Source organism: Podarcis cretensis, assembly GCF_951804945.1.
Source record: "Podarcis cretensis genome assembly, chromosome: 6".
Lineage (NCBI taxonomy): Eukaryota > Metazoa > Chordata > Lepidosauria > Squamata > Lacertidae > Podarcis > Podarcis cretensis.
Genome location: NC_137175.1, coordinates 77,789,037 through 77,809,144, shown reverse-complemented (window position 1 = coordinate 77,809,144; position 20,108 = coordinate 77,789,037). Strand labels below are relative to the sequence as shown.

General features: G+C 42.1%; 1 protein-coding gene across 2 annotated transcripts in view; it reads left to right on the top strand.

The window, feature by feature from the left end:
* ABCD3 (ATP binding cassette subfamily D member 3) overlaps positions 1–20,108 on the top strand; it is a 44,513-nt gene that overhangs the window by 20,732 nt on the left and 3,673 nt on the right. Inside the window, exons 5-22 of one of the 2 annotated variants that reach the window (XM_079981382.1) lie at positions 630–699; positions 2,650–2,747; positions 2,923–3,046; positions 4,338–4,394; positions 6,993–7,135; positions 7,806–7,875; positions 9,900–9,969; positions 10,761–10,858; positions 10,949–11,040; positions 11,533–11,621; positions 11,704–11,776; positions 13,452–13,515; positions 14,772–14,849; positions 14,939–15,004; positions 15,094–15,183; positions 16,159–16,278; positions 18,084–18,188; positions 19,118–19,174. In XM_079981382.1, the coding sequence (XP_079837508.1) occupies positions 630–699; positions 2,650–2,747; positions 2,923–3,046; positions 4,338–4,394; positions 6,993–7,135; positions 7,806–7,875; positions 9,900–9,969; positions 10,761–10,858; positions 10,949–11,040; positions 11,533–11,621; positions 11,704–11,776; positions 13,452–13,515; positions 14,772–14,849; positions 14,939–15,004; positions 15,094–15,183; positions 16,159–16,278; positions 18,084–18,188; positions 19,118–19,174 (1,564 nt within the window). The remainder of the gene's footprint in view (positions 1–629; positions 700–2,649; positions 2,748–2,922; positions 3,047–4,337; positions 4,395–6,992; positions 7,136–7,805; positions 7,876–9,899; positions 9,970–10,760; positions 10,859–10,948; positions 11,041–11,532; positions 11,622–11,703; positions 11,777–13,451; positions 13,516–14,771; positions 14,850–14,938; positions 15,005–15,093; positions 15,184–16,158; positions 16,279–18,083; positions 18,189–19,117; positions 19,175–20,108) is intronic. The other variant, XM_079981383.1, reaches the window with a different exon arrangement.

Here is a 20,108-nt window from a genome sequence, read left to right as displayed (position 1 = left end):
CATTTTTTGGGGGGAGGGAACACACCTTTCTTCATTTCTAATCCTCCTAATCAAAACGTTTGGGCTCAGTGGGCCAAATGCTATTTATTTATTTCCAAAGGAAACGAAACTGCCTCTTCAAGTGGTAGCCCATTATAGCTCCTTCCTCCCCCCATCCCGGTGTCCTGAGGTCATTGGGATGCATATTTCTTTGTGAACAGAAGCTGAACGATAGAGAATGAGGAGAGGACATGAGGACATAGTGATAAGTTGGGCACCTGTACATCGTGGAGGGGTGGAATTCAACACTGAGCTTGTTTGGTGACAGCCCTATTGTTTCCTTCCATGGAGAGAGAAAGCTTCCTGGAAGACCCGCAGCCTTCCCCATGTTAACAGCCTCTATAGTTAGTTGTTTTAGAGCTGCAGTGGAAACGCAGAGAAGGGTTTCGGTAGACCAGCTGTTGCTTTGTTGGCAGATGTGGAAGCGCATCTGTATGCCTGTATGGTGGAACTAGAGTCCTGCTGCTTTCTTTGTTGAACTTCTTGTCCTGTGTTCACCTTAAATGGCTTTCTACTTTGCCTTCATGGAACCATTGTGGGATGGGCTTTGCTTCCCTTACGCCTAACATTTTGCATGTGGTGGTTTGCAGTGCTATCATTGGCCGCAGCAGAAAAGATTTCAAGAGGTACTTGTTCAACTTCATCGCTGCTATGCCTGCTGTAAGTGTTGACATCGCTTTTGTAAACGTGACCAATTCCAACTTCTCAGATGAGCTCCAAAGTTAGCTGTTGTGTTTTAAAAATTGAAATGGCATGGGTTTTTTAAAAAAAAAGAAAAAAAAACTTGCACATGCATCTAGGGTCATAATTAATACCAAAGGGCTGTAAGAAATATATAATGCTTTAATTTAAAGGCAGTGAGATAAATTTGACTCCAGTTTAAAGGTTGAGGGTGTGTGTGAAATACTCCACATCCAGAGTATTTAGGGGTATAAGTAATTTTTTTTAAATGCAGACAGCAGCTAAGATGAAGAAATGTTAGCTATTCATGTTAGTTTATATTCATCCCTCTACAAGATTTTTAGTTAAAGAAAAATGTACATAAATATGGTATTGGCAACTGGTGAGAAGTGGTCATTAGAGATCCAAGGGGGGCAGGAAAGAAAAACAACTTTATGAATTTTCTTTTTTAAGAAATAGAAATAGATACCTTCTTAAGTGTATTTCATCTTTTTCCTAACATATGACTCTGTTGGCATTTTTGGCCTCAAGGTCAGATGAGAAAGTGCTTTTTACAAGTGTTAGAACATTTTGTAGAAAAATGCATTCTTGTTCTAGAGTGTTGTGACTGCAAAAAATATAGACAGGCATTAGTGTATACAGAGCAGTTAGATTAATAACCCAAACTTGGTAGATAGCCTCAACAACCTTTCCACCCTTCTAAAATTCATAAATAGCATACTGTGTGTAGCTCCCCCCATTAAACAGCTGAATGACATCCAATAAGCCCTTATCAAGAAACTGAGTTTATTTGTAAATCAAGATAATACCCATATACCTTTTCTCTTGTTTGATCTGCTTGTTTAAGAGGTCTACATTATTATAATATGAATATTATGATAAAACATTAAAGTAATATGTTCCAACATAAATATAACTGAATATGTTCCAACATAAAAATAACTGAATAGTCCTTCCTTCTGATGAAGTACATGCATTTTCAGCCTTTAAAAAGTGATATCACTTTGTGGCTGCAGGATTTAGACTAGGGATGCCACATGTAGTTGATGGATCAGATTAATCAATTTAATAATATATTTAAGAGTACTTGGACTTGAAATAGTGTCCCTAATTCACAGATGAGCAGATTCGCCATTTGCAGATGGCAAGTGTCATCTTAAAACAGCCGTTCTCTCCGATATGTGAGAGAAGAGGGGATGATTCAATGACACCTGTGTGCATCATCTAAAATAAAAGAGCATGGCTTGTATACAAAGGTTGTGTTCTACTAGTGGAAAACTTCACTGCTCATTAAAGAGCTGTTTCTGACCTTAGGGGAAAGTGCTGTATGAGAAATGTAGCCCCAAATCCCAATATAACCTCTTGCACAACCAACCATAAATAAATAAATCATAAAAACAAAACAAACCCCATAACAGACACAGGAAGCTTTGGCAGCACACTGGTAACAAAACAACACCATTTGAATCCAGGAGTGGATCATCTTTGGCCCTCCAGATGTTGCTGAACTGCAACTCCTATCAGCCCTAGTAGACATAGGCAGTGGAAAGTTTTCTATTTCCTTACATGATATTTCGTGGAAATGGCACTAATACACCTTCCACTCAGTTCTCTGGATCCAAGCCGGTGTTGTTGTTTATAACTATTTTGAACACAAATTTATGTAGGTTGACAACACGATCCCATGCATGATCCTCAGAGGTAATTCCTACTGAGTTTATTGAAGCATACTTCTGAGTAATCTTATATGGGATTGCAGCCCAAGATTTATTCAATTGGGCGATGATCCTGGTTTTCAACATGCCATCTGAGCTAATCTAAGGTGGAGGGTTTCATGCAGCTTAGACTTTGCCCTCTTACTGATGCGAAGAAGCAATCCTTATTTAACTTATTTGAGTTTGTGTAACATTGTACTGCTGCTGTTCATAGATCTCCCTGGTGAACAACTTCTTGAAGTACGGGCTAAACGAGCTTAAGTTGTGTTTCCGTGTTCGACTCACCAAGTACCTATATGAGCAATATCTTCAGTAAGTGACTAATTTCCCTCCCTCCAATATTTTTAATGATTTAATATAAATTTAAATTTAAACCAGTCTTAAATCATGTGCTTAATTGTTAAACATGCTATCAGTTATTTATAAAATGCATGATTCAGTAGAAAATGCCACATTAATCTAACTCGCTGTTTTCCACACATTTTAGGACTTATACCTATTACAAAATGGGGAATCTGGACAACAGAATAGCCAATCCAGATCAGCTGCTGACACAAGATGTAGAAAAGTTTTGTAACAGTGTAGTAGACCTGTATTCAAACCTTAGCAAGGTAAGATTAAAGAGGAGCCATTCTTTGGTAATCCCATAATCTGCATAATTAAACATCATTTTAATATTTGTAGGATAGAAGTATATTAATATCAGCGTGTAACTGTTTAGCATAATCATTTGCATTAAGTCCAGCATAATCATTTGCATTAAGTCCAGCATAATCATTTGCATTAAGTCCAGCATAATCATTTGCATTAATTCCAGCATAATCATTTGCATTAAGTCCAGCGCATTACCTGATTGAGTCAGCCACATCAAAGATAGTTATAGTCCACAAATTATTAGGTACTACACTGCAAATGTCTTCAGTGTCTTTCATTTAGGGCATGTAGTTTCAGTTGAGCTGCTGCTTCTTTCCACACATTCTGTTAAGCAGCTTACAACACCATGTTTGCAATCTGTAGCTTCTTGTCTGCCAAGCCACATCAACGCCCAGTCGGCTGTCTCTCTTGTTTCAGTCCTCTCGTAAACTTGAAAGACTTTCTCGGAGACAGTTTGTAGACAGCTGTTGAGCAGATGACACAAACTGAATAGATAGGCTGAATAGATAGGCTGATGCATGTTATTGTCTTAAGTTTTGAACTCTTCGTTTCCTACCGTAGATTCCGGCGTATAAGACGACTTTTTAACCCCAGAAAAGAGGTTAAAAAGTCAGGGGTCGTCTTATACGCCAGGTATGGGCAGCATGGAGCTGAACCCACCCCCCGCTGCTGCTGTGGTGGCTCTGAAGCAGCGGCGGGCTCCGCTGCACTCCCGGCGGCTTTCTCCCAGCATGGAGTCCGCCCCTCCCTGCTGCTGCTTCGGAAGCAGTGGGAGACTGGCTCTGCTCCGCGCCAGGAGAAAGCTGCCCAGCGCGGAGCCCGCCCCCTGCACTGCTTCGGAAGCAGCAGCAGGGGCGGCGGGCTCTGCTCTGCACCGGGCGGCTTTCTCCTGGTGCAGAGCTGCCCAGCATATTAGGCGACTAGGCTTAGAAGACGAAACCCCAAATTGCAGCTGCCAATTTGGGGGGTCGTCTAATGCGCCCAGTCGCCTAATACAGCGGAATCTACGGTAAATCGAATGGTGTTACGTATTGAACTATGTCCAACCACTGCTTAATAAATGGAATGTCTGATTTCTTGGAGAATGAATATAAATCTTATATTTCAGTGTTGTGTGGGCTAATTTAGCTACGTTTATTTGCAGAACATGAGAGTTTGTTTAGAAGTTGTGTACTTTTTGAAAGTTGTGTGTGTGTTTTTTTTTTTTTTTTGCCTCATGATAACTAATATTAAACCTTCTCTTAACAGCCATTTTTGGATATCGTTTTGTATATCTTCAAGCTAACAAGTGCAATAGGAGCTCAGGTAAGATCACATTTTTCGCCATGTACAGTAATTGTTCTGCAAATGACGCATTTGTTCCATTGCACAAGCAACGTATTATCAGGGAATTTTCTATAGATCTAGTATTCAGAAACATTTGGAACCAAAGCACAAACACAAACACTCCAGGCCATTTTATTATGCAACTGCTCTTGAAAATTTCTCAAGTCAATGCTGACGTCACTGGAAATATGTTGAAAGATGAGGGGAAGCTGCAGTTGAAACTTTATAGGCTAATTTTATAACATACAGACAAACAAGTTACCAGCGTATACAATCCATGCTCTCTTGGAAGGTGATAGCATCATAGCCAAGCTGTTGAATTTTCATTGGCTTCCATTTCTGAGCAGATCTAATGGTTTGCCAATAGTTCGACGTCACTTTTTGTGGAAGTGTTTGTCCTGAAAATCCCTTATCCAGTCTGAGGTAGATACAACCATGTGAAAAAAGAAATTATCACATGTCTGCATTCTTTCCAGTGTGTGGTTCAGCTTATATTATATTATATTACCAATTTTCCCAGTGCCTCCTGCAGCCCGTCCTGCATCTATTGGTCTCATCAGTATATTTCTTTGAGAAATGTTTTCTGCAGTGTTCATTTCCCCCCAGAAAGTTAACTTTTTCCTTGAATACATGTTTACTCAGAAGTAAATCTCACATTAAGCATGGATAGGATTTCAGCTTTAGGTTAGGAAGGATTTGAATATATTGTTGTCAATATAAAATAATACTGTCCTAGCATTCCTAAAGTCTTCTTTACTGCAGGGAGCCATACATACAGATACTTTCAAAACTTTCAAAACTCTTATTCAGTTTTCTTGTGTTCTCCTCTACTTAAGATACTTGAGGGAAAATCTTAAGTAGGGGAGCACTCAATGAAATTGAATGAGGGTTTTGAAAGTTTTTTAAGAATCTGTGTATATAGCTCCCTCGAAGTATTTTAAGTAGGGGAGAACTCAGTAAATTGAATGAGAACACTAGTCTTGCTGAGCTTTGAATAAGGATTTAAAAACCTAGTTGCCTAGTTATTGACTTCAAAGGGAAGACTTGTGCATAGCTTAGCTTTGGAAAACTCTGTTTGGAGATCAGTAGTAGCCCAGTTTGCTCATCACATTAAACCGTAGATTAAAATGACCTACTGTTTGGTGAAAATGAGCAGCATGCTAGTGCATACTATTTGTTCACATTAAACTATAGCTTGTTTTAAACTGATTTAACACGATGCTCAAACCAGGACAATGCACCGTATTTTTCGCCCTATAGGACGCACTTTTTCCCCTCCAAAAATGGAGGGGAAATGTGTGTGCGTCCTATGGGGTGAATGCAGGCTTTCGCAGAAGCCTGGAGAGCGAGAGGGGTCGGTGCGCACCGACCCCTCTCGCTCTCCAGGCTTCAGGAAGCTCTGCACAACCCTCGGGAGACCGGCGCAAACTTCACGCTGGTCTCCCGAGGGCTGCGCAGAGCTGCCTGCATCCCTGGGCCAGGGGCAGCTCTGCGCAGCCATAGAGGGCCTGGCGCAAAGTCGGGCCGGTCTCCCGAGGTCTTCACAGAGCTGCCTGCAGCCCCAGGCTTCGTGCAGCTCTGCGCGGTCCTAGGGAGACTGGCGCGAAGTTGCACCGCTCTCCCGAGGGCTGCGCAGAGCTGCCTACATTCCGAAGCCTGGGGTGCGCTGAAGAGCGCGCCCAGGCTTCGCGCAGCTCTCCGCAAGCCTGCGGAGACCGGCGCGACTTCCCGCCGGGCACGCTAGGCCTACGGATAGCAGGCTGCTCTCGGGGCTGGGGTTGGGGGAAGCTCGGGCTTCCCCCGCGCCAGCCCTGCGCCTGGGTGGGAAATAATTTTTTTTTCTTTATTCCCCCCCCAAAAAAAAAACCTAGGTGCGTCCTATGGGGCAGTGCGCCCTATGGGGCGAAAAATACGGTAATTTTTACAAAGTAAAGGTTTACAAGATGACATGAAATAAATCTCTTATAGGCATTAGTAAATCATAAAAATAGAACTGGATCTCTTTGGGTGCACTCACTTGTTAGACATTAATTATAATAATTGAAGTAAATAAAGTAAATAAACTATTTTATGCTATTAATTTATTCTAATCTAATAAATCATAATATGAGGTGTGCACACCTGAGTTCTTTATGTTCCTTAGGAAATTGTACTAAATGTCACATTTAATCCTTTATTATGATTTTCCAGCAGTTCATCGAGAGGTTCTGTGTAAATAAATGTTACTTCATCAGTTAAGGTTGCAAAATGCTCTTTGCATGCAGCTAATCCACCAGTATTGAATGGGACAGGTCTGCTTGCATGGAACTTGTGTGTCATTGGAGATTTCAACTGTAGGCAATGTTCTTAAGTATTTTCTGTGCAAATATGTCTTCAATGTTATACCCTTTGAACAGTGTGTGTTTTATCCTTCTGTAGATAATTGTCCATGGGGGGGGGGCTTATAAATGTCTTTTTCACACGTACGTGTGAAATGTTAATGTTAATTAAAATGTTAACTAAAATGTTAATTAAAAAAATTGTGGTTGCTAACCAGTTTGTTCTGGAATTCTTGTCGTATTTCCTGCATATTTATAGGGCCCTGCTTCCATGATGGCCTACCTGATTATTTCAGGCTTTTTCCTTACACGTTTAAGAAGGCCCATTGGTAAAATGACTATCACGGAACAAAAATATGAAGGAGAGTACAGATTTGTCAATTCCCGGCTCATTACCAATAGGTATGCATTTGTTTCAAGGCAAACTGGGGGGTCATAAAGACCAACTAAGAAATAAGATCCTTTCTGTGTTTCTTTATTTTCAAAAAATTGTTAACTTGCACTTATCACAATCCCAAGATCAGCTGTTCTCCTGAATTCCTTGTAGTTTTTTAAAAAATTCTGAACTATTTAATGCTTATTATTGGGCCATTTCAAAGAAGAGACAGTTTTCCTGGATTGATATTGTAGCAGCTTTGAAGTGTGGCTTACAGATGGCATAGTCTACATAGAATGAAGTGTTAGGGTAGAGTAGTGCTTTACTATGCAAATGGCGGGGATCATGTTTTTGAATTCTCCCATGTGCTATTTGTTTTTTTGTAAATCTTGCACATAGAAACTTAGCCTAGCAAGAAGAGAGGTTCACCCTTTTCTATTCTAATATTTGACTTGCAAGGTTTTTTGTGAGTGTTTTGTGTGTGTTTTTACTGGTGTGGGGGGGCATTCAAAATTGTGACCACCTACCTGCAGACAGAAGTGGTGGGGGTGGTCCCTTCTGTCGCCCCTTGACTCTTTCACTAGATTTCTGCCTCATTCTGCTGGACAGGTAGCTCACGTTTGATTTCTAGTCGCTCTTGTTGCAGGTAGTCCTTGCATTTTATCATCATTCTTCTTTTCATTTCCCTTTTTGCAGTGAAGAAATTGCTTTCTATAATGGGAATCAAAGAGAAAAGCAAACCATTCACAAAGCTTTCCGCAAACTGGTAAGTTAGCATGAAACAGAATGGTGTGTGTATGGCTCTTTGCAGAAGAGCTAGAGGGATATCTTAATGAGATGATCATCTAATGAAATTATGTCATTTTAAAAAAAATCTGTATTTTCCCCAGACACAGTGCATAAATTACGTTGTGGCATATATTGCTACAGGCTATATTATTGTATTGCATGTATTTCCTGCCTTCCATAGAATTCACTTTGGCATATATGATTGTCCCCCTGCCCATTCTGTCCTTGTAACAGCCTTGTGAGATAGGCCAGGTTGAGAGATGGTGACCTGCGCAAGGTTACCCAGTAACTGAGCTTAATGGTTAAATGAGGGGTTGATTCCTGATCCCTCAAGTCCTAACCCAACACTGTAACCATTAAAAAGGATGCAATCTGCCAAGCAGTCATTTTGTATCATCCTGTTCGATTTAGTGACCCACCCCAAGGTTGCTTACATAAATGAATGTTGTGAAGCAGAAGTTGCTTAGTGACTTTGTACCCAAAGGATTTAGCAAGGTTTGAAAGAGGATTAAGTTTTCCACAAAAGAATAAATGGGGGGGGGGGGGGAGGAATAGTGTATCTTTATCATTTGGATGGTATGGCCTTCGACTTGCTGTAAACATGTTTGATTTAAAGAAAAGCTGCAGGAATTTGGGGGTTACCGTATTTTTCGCCCCATAGGGCGCACCGGCTCATAGTGCGCACCTAGTTTTTTTGGGGGGGGGGGAAATAAAGGGGGGGAAATTATTTTTCCCCCTGGGGCGAGGGAGGCCCGAGCTTCCCCAGCCCACAGAACAGGCTGCTATCTGCAAGCCTAGGGAGCCCGGCGGGAAGTCGCGCCGGTCTCCCCAGGCTTGCGGATATCTGCCCGAAGCCCGGGGCGCGCTGAGTTCAGCGCACCCCAGGCTTCGGGATGCAGGCTGCTATCCGCAAGCCGTGGGAGCCCGGCGGGAACTCCCGCGGGCTCCCAAGGCTTGCGGATAGCTTCCTGAAGCCTGGAGAATGCTCTCGCTCTCCAGACTTCAGCGAAAGCCTGCATTCGCCCCATAGGACGCACACACATTTCCCCTTCATTTTTGGAGGGGAAAAAGTGCGTCCTATAGGGTGAAAAATACGGTATATTGGAATATGGGCAGAACTGAACAAGACAGTGGCAGACCTGTGCTTTCAAACATGTATTACCACCCAACCGCAGTAAGTGATAGGGGTGAGATTTCCACCCAATGAAGGTATGAGTCGGGGTGCTGGGCCCTTCTGCTTGCTGCTTCCCCAGCTGGGCTTTAAGAGTGGAAGTGAGCCTAGTTGGAAAGAAAGCAGGCTAAGGAAGTGCTGAGCACCCACCCATCATAACTCCATGGGAAATTATGCTCCTCACAGCCATCCCACTGCCGCACTGATATTCAGTGCTCTCTCTCCCCACCTCGGTGTCTGCACTGCCTCACTCCACCCGGACCTTTTTCTGAGGTGGTATGCTTAGATTCATTAGTTTTACTTTTAGCAGACAAGTTGCCTGCAGCAGTTTTTTGTTTTTTGCATCCAAGTTGCTAAGGCACCAGAAAGTGCTTCAGGAGGTGTTTACCCATTCACTTTAATGTACCTCATACAGCTCACACATCCCTCTGAAGCACCCTATCTTTGGCCAAGGATTTGGGTTTGTTTGTTTTTAATCCACTGCACAATCCTATCGTAATATTGTGCGTGCAAATACATATTACCCTTTCCCATGTGTTTTCTTAGCATTACTTGTGAGAAGGCTAGTCATCCTTTTTAAACGGAAGTTGGGATTTTCAAGCTTGCCAAAAGGGGGATATTGGATATGGAGTGCCCAACCTTGGTGGAACAATTCCCTCTTGTGCACTGTAGTGTGTTTCAACATTTGTTTTCTTATTGCTCCTAGAAATGTACATATATTTTAATGCTGGCTTGGCAGAGAAGTAGACTGTTTTAGAAGCTATCGATTAAGTGCTTTAAATATATAGAATCTCTTGAAATAATTCTCCCCCTTTTTCCCATTTCAATAGGTAGAGCACTTGCACAATTTTATCTTGTTCCGGTTTACTATGGGCTTCATAGATACCATTGTTGCCAAATGTAAGTGTGCATAACTTCTCCGAATGTAAGTGTGCATAACACTCCTCGCCCTTTTGTGTGATAATTGCACCGGAGGAAAAATCAATTGCATTAGTGGTTGGGGCGCGGGGAGTTGGCTGGAAGTCACTTTAGGTTGTCCTTGGCAAGATAGAGCGACTAACAAATTTATTTAATGATGATGATGATGATTAATAATAATAATAATAATAAGAAGAAGAAGAAGAAGAAGAAGTATAATAACCTCACTCTTAATTTGTTGACTTCAGTGGTGCACTTAGTGGTGTACTCAATTAGATGGTACTTACTTCATCAGCCAACTCTGCTGTGTTTGGGCACCCTCCTCATTTTGTGGAGTAGATCCCCTTAACTTCTGCCCCAAAGTCCTGCCCTGACAAGACTACTGGTTAGCTTAGATCCAAAAACACCTTGTAGAAGCCAAAGGGCACTTCTCCGCTATCCCATTTCCACAGATAATCCACTCCTTTGTAGCACCTCTATCATGTCACATCAAAGACAGTCCTCTCCAACCCTCGGAACAAATGTTTGGGGTTCTTTAGTCAGGAGTGGGTGTGTGGAAAAGTAGCCTAGCACAAGCGTAGTTCCACTCACACTTTCTTGGATCCAAACAACTACAAACCCAGCTGAAATGAGTCTAACAGGTGGGTTTGACGAGAAGTGAAGAATAGAGTTGCATGCTGCTGCTTAGTGTTGGCTCCATGTATCTTCCTCAGAATCATTGTAACCTTGTATTCATAGCTGTCTTTGAAATAAACTTCTAAAAAATATTTCAGACCTTGCGACTGTCGTTGGCTATCTGGTTGTTAGCCGTCCGTTTTTGAACCTGTCTCATCCTCGCCATCAGAATAGTACCCATGCGGAACTTTTGGAGGTAAGCAATAAGCTTCTGAGCTGAGTTACAGTGGACAGCATGCAATTTGCTCACTTACTCATGATCAACCCCGCATTTTGTCACTTTAAGGATTACTACCAAAGTGGAAGAATGTTACTGAGAATGTCTCAAGCACTTGGCAGGATAGTTCTCGCAGGCCGTGAAATGACACGGTTGGCTGGGTAAGACCATTAATATGTACTATTGCCATTATCTTCCCAATAATGTATAGCTGTCAGGGTGTGGCTTGTTGTGACGTATGAACCTGGACTCATGGTTTGTTTCTATGCAAGCCATGAATGGTAAGCAAGGTTTCTTTTTGGCTTACCACTTGTGGTTATTTGGAGGAAACAAATCATGAACCGAGGTTCAGACATCGTTACAAGCCAGGATCTGGCCTCTTCCCAATGGGGTGGGGAGGAGTGGAGAGAGAACTTTTTAACAGCATGCATTAGCATATTCCTTGTTCACCATGTAAATCATAGTTAATGGAAAAAATAGTTTAATGTGATTTGTGAACTAGTCTAATTTGTAAATATAACTTGCTTGCATTATTGCACCTTCATTTTAAGCTGTTTTGGTAATTTAATTAGCTTTTTGAAACACTTTATTTTTTGAAGAATATTTAGTAATGCCTTTTCAGTTTAATAAGGTGTCCTTTTTTTAACTTCTAGGTTCACCGCTCGAATTACAGAATTAATGCAAGTTCTGAAGGAGCTCAACAGTGGCAAATATCAGCGGACTATGTTAGCCCAAGAAAAGGGTAAATGGTGGACTTGATGTGTCTTTAAACTCATAGTCAGACTTGTGCACTTTCTAATGCATGCTTTTCTTTTTCACTTAAGATTCAGAATTGGAAAAAGCTGTGCCACTGATACCTGGCTCCGGACGAATAGTCATCGCAGATAATATTATCAAGTATGTAAAGTATCTATTCTCTTGTTAGATTTTCTCTCATTGGCCTTCTTCAGTTCTACACACTTCCACTACACTACACTCCACACTCCACACTTTTACAATTTTGTTTTTAATTCAGGCTCACCGGTCTGTTTCCACTATGCAGGACTCTGCGAATGTGCAGCTCCCCCAACCACTTTGCTCTTCCCTTGTTTATTATCGTTTTTTATTTCCGGACCATGGTTACCTAAACCAATATTTGATTTAGAGCGTTATCTAATCCCAGACATGGGGTTGAGCACTCCCTGTGCAGCCGAGGTTTGTTCTGAGCTAACCTTGTCCTAGTTCAGTGTGGCATGGGAGCAAAAAGAACCGCAAGGAGAGATTTCGGCAGTCATTACCAGGCATGCTGTGGCAAAAAAGAAAGAGAGAGAGAAAGAAATGTTAACCATGTAAGATTATACCAAAGGAGAACTTGAATGCAAATTGTACAAGCTTGCAGATAACTTACATAATGTGTATAGCCTGAGATCTTGGGAGAGCTGCAGCCAGTTGGCACAGGCAATTACCAGTCAATGATCTGCAAGTGAGGCAGTGGAAGTGCTCGACCCGTGCCTTGCCTCGGTAATGGACTGAATGAGAGCCCACAAACTGAAGCTCAGTCCAGAAAAGACTGAGGCACTGTTAGTGGGTGGTTCCCTAGACCAGATGAGTGGGAAGTCACCTGCTCTTGATGGGGTTACACTTCCTCTGAAGGAGCAGGTTCATAGCTTGGGGGTACTCCTGGATCCTTTGCTGTCTCTCGAGGCTCAGGGGGCCTCAGTGGCCCAGAGTGCCTTCCATCAGCTTCAGCTGGTGGCCCAGCTATGCCCCTATCTGGACAGGGATAGCCTAACTACTGTTGTCTATGCTCTGGTAACCTCAAGGTTACTGCGATGCGTTATACATAGGGCTGCCTCTGAAGACGGTTCGGAAACTTCCCCTGGTGCAGAATTCAGCAGCCAGGTTGCTCACCAGAGCAAGACGGTTTGAGCATATTACACCGATCCTGGTCCGACTGCAATGGCTACCAATTAGTTTCTGGGCCCAATTCAGAGTGCTGGTTTTGACCTATAAAGCCTTAAATGGCTCAGGACCGCAATACCTCAAGGACTGCCTCTTTCCATATGTACCTACCCAGACCCTGAGAACATCTTCTGAGGCCCTCCTTTGTGTGCCTCCTCCTCAAGAGGTTCGGAGGGTGGCAACATGAGAATGGGCCTTCTCTTTGGTCACTCTCTGTCTGTGGAATGCTCTCCCCAGGGAGGTTCGCCTGGCGCCTTCATTATATCCTTTTTAACTAGGCCTTTGTGTGATCTGTTTGACATCCTATGCCCTTTTAAAATGTGTTTTTTTGGGGCGTGCTATTGGGTTGTTGTTTTTATTTTCATTATGTATTTTGTGGTTTTATATCTTGATTTTATAAATTCAATAATTTTTTATTATTATAAATATATTATTTATTATTATCATCTGTGTAAGGCAGTTTTGGACTAGGTTCACGCTTGCCCACATTGATCATCTGATTGAAAGCATAGTAGTTCGACTTTACATCACCCACTACTTTGTTTGTTTCATGGTAGGGCTGTGTCTGTGCATCTTCAGAAAGTATGATCTCTTAGTATTAACAGCAAAGTATCTGTTTTTTTCCTTGCAGGTTTGATCATGTTCCATTGGCAACACCCAATGGCGATATGTTGATTAGAGACCTCAACTTCGAGGTATGTCATGACGTGAGCGATTTCATCTTGAAAGAATGGGATACATCCATGAGGGAAGCAAATTTCTTTCCCATCCCCTACTCTTAAAAAACTTCTCTGGAAGGTCAGGTCAGGGGACTCTCATAAAACAGTGTCAGAGGGCCTGTGTTACCCAAAATTGGGTGGAGGCACTTTGCACTAGCAGAGCTCTGCCTGATTTGGGGTGATTCCTCCTCTCCCAATGTCGTCTCTGTCCCACCAGAGAAGCTTTTCTGGGGCTGTGGAAGGGCAAGAAGGAATGGTAAAGATCCATATACTATCAGCTACCTGTTTACATAGAGTTTAGTTCTAACTTCAAGCATTCAGTAGGTGGGTAGAAAAATCTAAACTTTCTCATCAGAACATGTGAGAATAGAACAATATTGATCAGGAACCCATGTGGTCAACTCATGGTTTCCTTAGTTTTAACCTTATAGTCCAGTCCCTATGGTTTTTAACAGTGTTTCTGTACAGTTAACAAGTTTTTTGTTGTTGGCTGTAAGTATTATTGACTGCTCTGTGTGCAAATCTGCTGCACCAGTCAAATCACAGGGATTATATGTGCATTATATTGCATATTAACAAATAATAAACCACTAGGTGTCACTGTCGGGCGACTCTACAGTGAAACTTTATTATAATCACATGGGAGTTCAAGCATTTTCTTAAACATCTAGAATAGTCCTGGATATAAGGAGATGCTGTACTAATTATAAAATGGGAAAGTAAGCCAATTTATTCTTTCATATATGCCTCCTCTTCTTAAAACCAACCCAAAATGTGTATACTCAGTAGTCCTCTGAATTTAGTGGTATTTTCTTTTTAGTAAGTTCACTTAGGGAAGTAGTCTTCATTTGATTGTAATTTCTTGCATCCTCAGATTCCTAGTTAAGTAGTTGCTAGCTTTTAAAGTTTAACTAAAGACTTCCAGTTGTTGAAACCGAGCAAAGGTTACACAGAGGAATTTGACTTTTTAGCTTAAAAGAACACAGTGGGTTCGGAATTTGTCTTAATTTTTTTTAATTTTTTTTTTGGCAACTCATTTGAAGTTTTCCATTTTGAGTGCTCACGCTTTAAAGAACATTGTGGAGCAACAATTTTATTCAGTGGTTAATACAGTATAAGGAGACCTGGTTAATACAGTAGGTTGAGCTGAGATACAAATAAAAACTAAGCAGTTACCCATATTGCTCATAGTCCTTTTTTCAAAATATTTAAATACATGATTTGCATTCCAGGTACGATCCGGTGCAAATGTTCTGATTTGTGGGCCAAATGGGTGTGGAAAGAGTTCTCTCTTCCGTGTCCTTGGTGAGGTAAGTAAATGCAGGAGTAAGTATACCTTTAACATCAAAAGGCGCAAAACACAATTCATTGAATTTTATTATTTGTTTTATCTTTGCAGTTGTGGCCCCTGTTTGGTGGCTGTCTGACTAAGCCTGAGAGAGGAAAGCTGTTTTATGTTCCTCAGGTAAAGCCAACTGCCATAGCCTTTGGCATTTCTTGTTGCTTTTAAAAATGTGTATCAAGTTGCCCTGATTCCTGGCAATTTACTTTCAGAGACCATATATGACTCTTGGAACGCTCAGAGACCAAGTCATCTATCCAGATACCGTAGATGACCAGAGAAGGAAAGGAATTTCTGACCAGGTAAAACAATGTCCCAGTTATTATTATTATTTTGCTGTAAAAGCTGAAGTTCACTATAAACTTAGGTAAACATTAGAAACAGCAGGAAAACCAAAACTTTCATACAGCATTTGACAGTATAGCTGTGCTGCTTCTTTTTCGTAAGTAAACTTCATTTGATTGAAGCCATGGCCAATTCATGCAACCAATTTTGTTGTAGTTGCAGTGTGGTGAATACTATAGCATCTGGCTGAAGTTAAACACCACTGAAGTTAAACACAGGGTACATGAGAAAGGGGGAAAGATGGATAGGCAAGTTCCATTATAGTAGTTGGCATGTGTAATACATCTCCTTTAGCGCTATTGGGCCTTAAAGGCAGATGAAGCAAGATAGCTCCACATGCAGCCCAAACTAGTAGTGGCATAATGGCTGCTGCTACATCCTTTATTCTCGTGGTCCCTGTGCTCTGCTTTCCACTCAAGATGGGAGTCAAGATACACAAAGGGGTCGATTCCCCACTGCTACGTCCCTAATTGGGGAGCCCAAATGCATGTGAAGCAGAAGTTCTGATTGCTTCCTGTCCTATCTCAATGCCAAAAGGTGAGAGATTTAGTGCCATTCCACAGTGCGAATGGCTTTGCCCATCTCAGGGGAGTGGGGGGGGGGGAGGTTCAGGAGAAAGTGGCGGCCAGGCTTCCTCTTGGCAGTAGTGTTAAAGGCCGAACAATTTTTAGAACTACTGTGAGGTTGGTTTTTGTTTTTTGGCATAATGAGCAGCGTGAACTTCCATTCAGCTTCAGTGCATGGGATGGACAGCAATGAAAAGTAGTCACTCCAGTTTGCTGGCAGGGCTTGGTGTTGTTCAGTATGTGATCAAACATTTTGATCCTGACCATCTCAACATCCTTTGGAGGTGGAAATAGTGGAGAAAACTGAAATAAGTCATAAAACAAGTACATTTTCAAGCCCGTTGACTTATGCTGTTTTGCTTCCAGGTGTTAAAGGAGTACTTGGACAATGTCCAGTTGGGTCAGATCCTGGACCGTGAAGGAGGCTGGGATAGTGTTCAGGACTGGATGGATGTTCTCAGTGGAGGAGAGAAACAGAGGATGGCCGTATGTGGTCTTTACACTGTTGTTTTATAAAATGTTTATATTTTCCAGCACCACACTGAGGACTAGACACCAATTGTTTTAAGAACAGCTGTCAGGGACAGGAATGCAGAGACTGAAAAGTGGGTGAGATCACCTCTCCCTTCTCCTGCCACTGACAGGGAAGAGGGAGAGAGTGTTGATTTACAGCCAAGCTATGAGGAAGATAATCAGGCAGAGGCTAGCAAACAGCCAAGTTATGAGGATTTAACAGAAGCAGGAACAGAAATGGGGCTGATTGCGGACATTTCATTAGACAGCATAGATGATCTACATTCCCCTCGAACACGAAGGTCTTTAAGGGTACAAGAGCATCATATGCAGAGGAATTTGTCCAAGGGAAGACTCCGTAGGAGCACACGTGTTGCTGGGAAAGAGGGAAGGAGGAGGAGTCAGAGTGAGCAACGTCATTATGGTGGCAAGACGTGAATTCTTGTCTGTTATCGTAGAGACTGAATAAATAATAAAGCTATCTTGTTTCCTCTTGGCTCCTTGAAACTATTGGGAGGGGAGCGGGGGAATTCCTCAGGCCTGGCAGCAACAAAGCTGTTGTCCGATATTAAATATGAGCAAAATTGTCCAGTTTTAAATATGAATACAGTTGGAGGCAGCGGTGCTTCTGAATGCCAGTTGCTGGAAACCACAGGAGAGGATAGTGTTCTTGTGTTTTTCTTTTGGCATATCTGAAAGAACGGTGGCTTAGGAAGGTTTATTTCTCCATGTGAGACTCGGTTGAGCATCTTGCCCAATATTTACTCTGACTGATAGTGGCTCTCCAGGATCTCAACCAAGGTTCTCTCCATCACCTGCTTTCTCACCCTTTTAACGGCAGGAGAAACCTAAAACCTGTGGGTCTCCAGATGGTATTGGACTCCAGTACCCATCAGCCACAGTTAACACTGCCAGTAGTCAGGGATTATGGGAGCTGTAGTCCAGCAACATATTGAGGGTCATATGTTCCCCACCCTGGCTATACATGCAAAAAGTGTTTACTGGAGTGCCACATGCAAAGATCATAAGGACGCTGATGCCGTCTTGAGGGTTGTGGGATGAATTTGTAGTTCTATGCCAGTGCTATAGTTTGAATTACCATATATACTCGAGTATAAGCCGACCCAAATATAAGCCGAGGCACCTAATTTTACCACAAAAAACTGGGAAAACTTACTGACTCAAGTATAAGCCGGTTCAGCACACCACAAACCTCCTGGTGGGCCGGAGTGTGTGTGTGCATGCGCGCATGCACACACGGCAAAGGGGGCTTGTCTCTCCCCCCCCCAAGCCCCTCCTGTCCTCCTGCCTACCTAGGGTGCTGCTGAGAGGCAGAGGCTGGTAGCGGCAAAGGTGGAGGAAGAACAAGCAGCCTGAAAGGGCTGCTTTCGGGCTGCTCGTTCCTCCGTCGCCACCACCAACAGCAGCAGAGGTGGAGGAGGAGGAAGGAGCATCCTGAAAGGGCTGCTTTCGGGCTGCTCATTCCTCCTCCTCCCACAACAGCCTTTGCCACTGGAAATGCACTCGGGTGGGACCCTCACTCGAGTATAAGCCAAGGGGGGCTTTTTCAGCATAAAAAATGTGCTGACAAAGTTGGCTTTATAGTCTAGTATATATGGTATCTCTTCCATATAACATGACATATTTATTTGGCTAGTTAAAAAGTTCTCTTGTATGCAAAAAGTTAGTTTGGGTATACCATGCTTAATAAAAATGTAAATGAGAAATATGTCACAATATCGTGTGTTAGATCTTTTGCATTTGATTTTGCATTGCAGATGGCCAGATTGTTTTACCATAAGCCCCAGTTTGCAATTCTGGACGAATGTACCAGCGCTGTTAGCGTTGACGTGGAAGGCTACATCTACAGCCATTGTCGGAAAGTATGTATGCATTCATACTTTCTGTTGTTCAGATTCCATTGGCTGTTTGCATTGTCAGTTAAACTCTAACTTTGAACTGTTCTAACAAGAAGTATCAATAAGATTTTATTGCTATAGTAGCCCTATGATCATATACCTAGATTGGGTCAACCATCTCCTAGACTAAAGCACAGGATACTCAAAACATGCCTGGAGCAAGAAGGAATCCAAATTAGCAGATTTATTACTTGGAACTTTCTGCACATTTTTGGTGCATTGGATGCACCAAAATTCGCGATGGTATACATTCTACTGTGTGATAAGTAAAAGTCAGTTTGCCAACGTAGAGTTGCAAACAATTCCTTAGAAGGCAGGTCAAAGTTTAACTCTCTTAAAATCAAATTCTGTTGATTGTCAGTGAGAAAGATAGTGTGCATCTTTAATTCTCCCCCCCCCGCCCAAGTTGTAATGAATGGTACTTAAAAATTGAGTCCATATATGAGATGTGATATGTCTAATAGCGATACCAAACCGCATGAGAGCCATGATTAGAACAGAGAGTCATTTTCTGAAAGCAGCTGGGGACGGGGATGCATTTTGCATTAGGGTCACAGGGGAGCTTAACCATCTGGCACCCCAAACCCCTTCCTAGAGCAGCTACTAGCTGTGGAGCTGAAAATTTACAAGCAGCAGAATAAATGTGTTATAACCTAGGCAGGGGCACTCTGCAGTGGGGAGCTGGTATGGAACGAAAAGGGTCCACACCCCGACCTCCAACACCGTAGCCCTCTTCCAAATTGCGCCCCCTCTGCCCCAGCAGTTGCTTTCAGAAATAGACTTTGGGGTATCAAATCACAGCTTCCCTGTACCATGTAATGTGGAGCTTTTGAGAGTTTAGTTTCTTTGGATGAAGCTTAAAGCTTACTTTATCTTACATTCTGTCACTCTAGGTTGGTATCACCCTCTTCACTGTATCTCACAGAAAATCACTTTGGAAACACCATGAGGTAAGATTTATCTTGTTTAGACATAAGTTGCGTGTTTTGATGTCTGAAATTCATACCTCGCTCGTTAAGATATACCTTGAGTTCCTACCAGCTCAAGTGTTTTCGATAATAAGACAAACAGTTTCACAGCACTTCTGCAAAATTACAAAATAATTGTGCCAGCTGAAGCGTATTAATTGTTTAAAACATTTATAGCTCACTTTTCCTCAGTGAGCACAAGGTGGTTAATAGTGTAAGTTAAAATAGTAATTAGCCGTTTTAAAAACATGAAGAAAGCCATTAAAAAATGAAAGGAGGAAAGAGAGAAATTTTTAAAAATAGCCATAAAAAAATGATGAGCTGTCGCTATCCCAATCAGATAGCTTTCTTGCAAATAAAAAGTGAGTCCCCATTCCATTGTGGCTACCCTGATGATTAAGATAAAAGAAAATATACACACCTGACAGTAATCTTTATATAACACAGTCATTATCTCCAGCTACTTGTCTCGCTTACTATAACTTACTTGAAATTCTATGCAGGTGAGTGTGTAGACAGGTGGATGAGGGGGAAATGGTTCTGTTTATCCTTTGCAAGGCTGCTGCATTTCCATGCTGACAGCAAAAGAAGGCACTCAGCTGGTAAAACCAAGCTGAACAGAGAGGTTGTGCAAATCTGTCTGGTAAAAGATAACTTTCAGCAGGGTAGTTCAAAAGGCAAATCAGGCTAGTAACTTCCCTGGCTTAGTTACAAGGCTGATAAAATGCTGGGTCTCCTAAGTGCTTGAAGTGTTTCAGATAATGTTTTCACCTTCACTACATACATGTATGCTATATAAACCTACTCACAGCTCAGGAAGCTGAGACACAGTGAGGGTGATCAGGTAAGCAGCTGCTCTGAGGAACTGTTATATGACTTTCCTGTGATAGTTGGCGGTTGCACATAGCTAAAATGA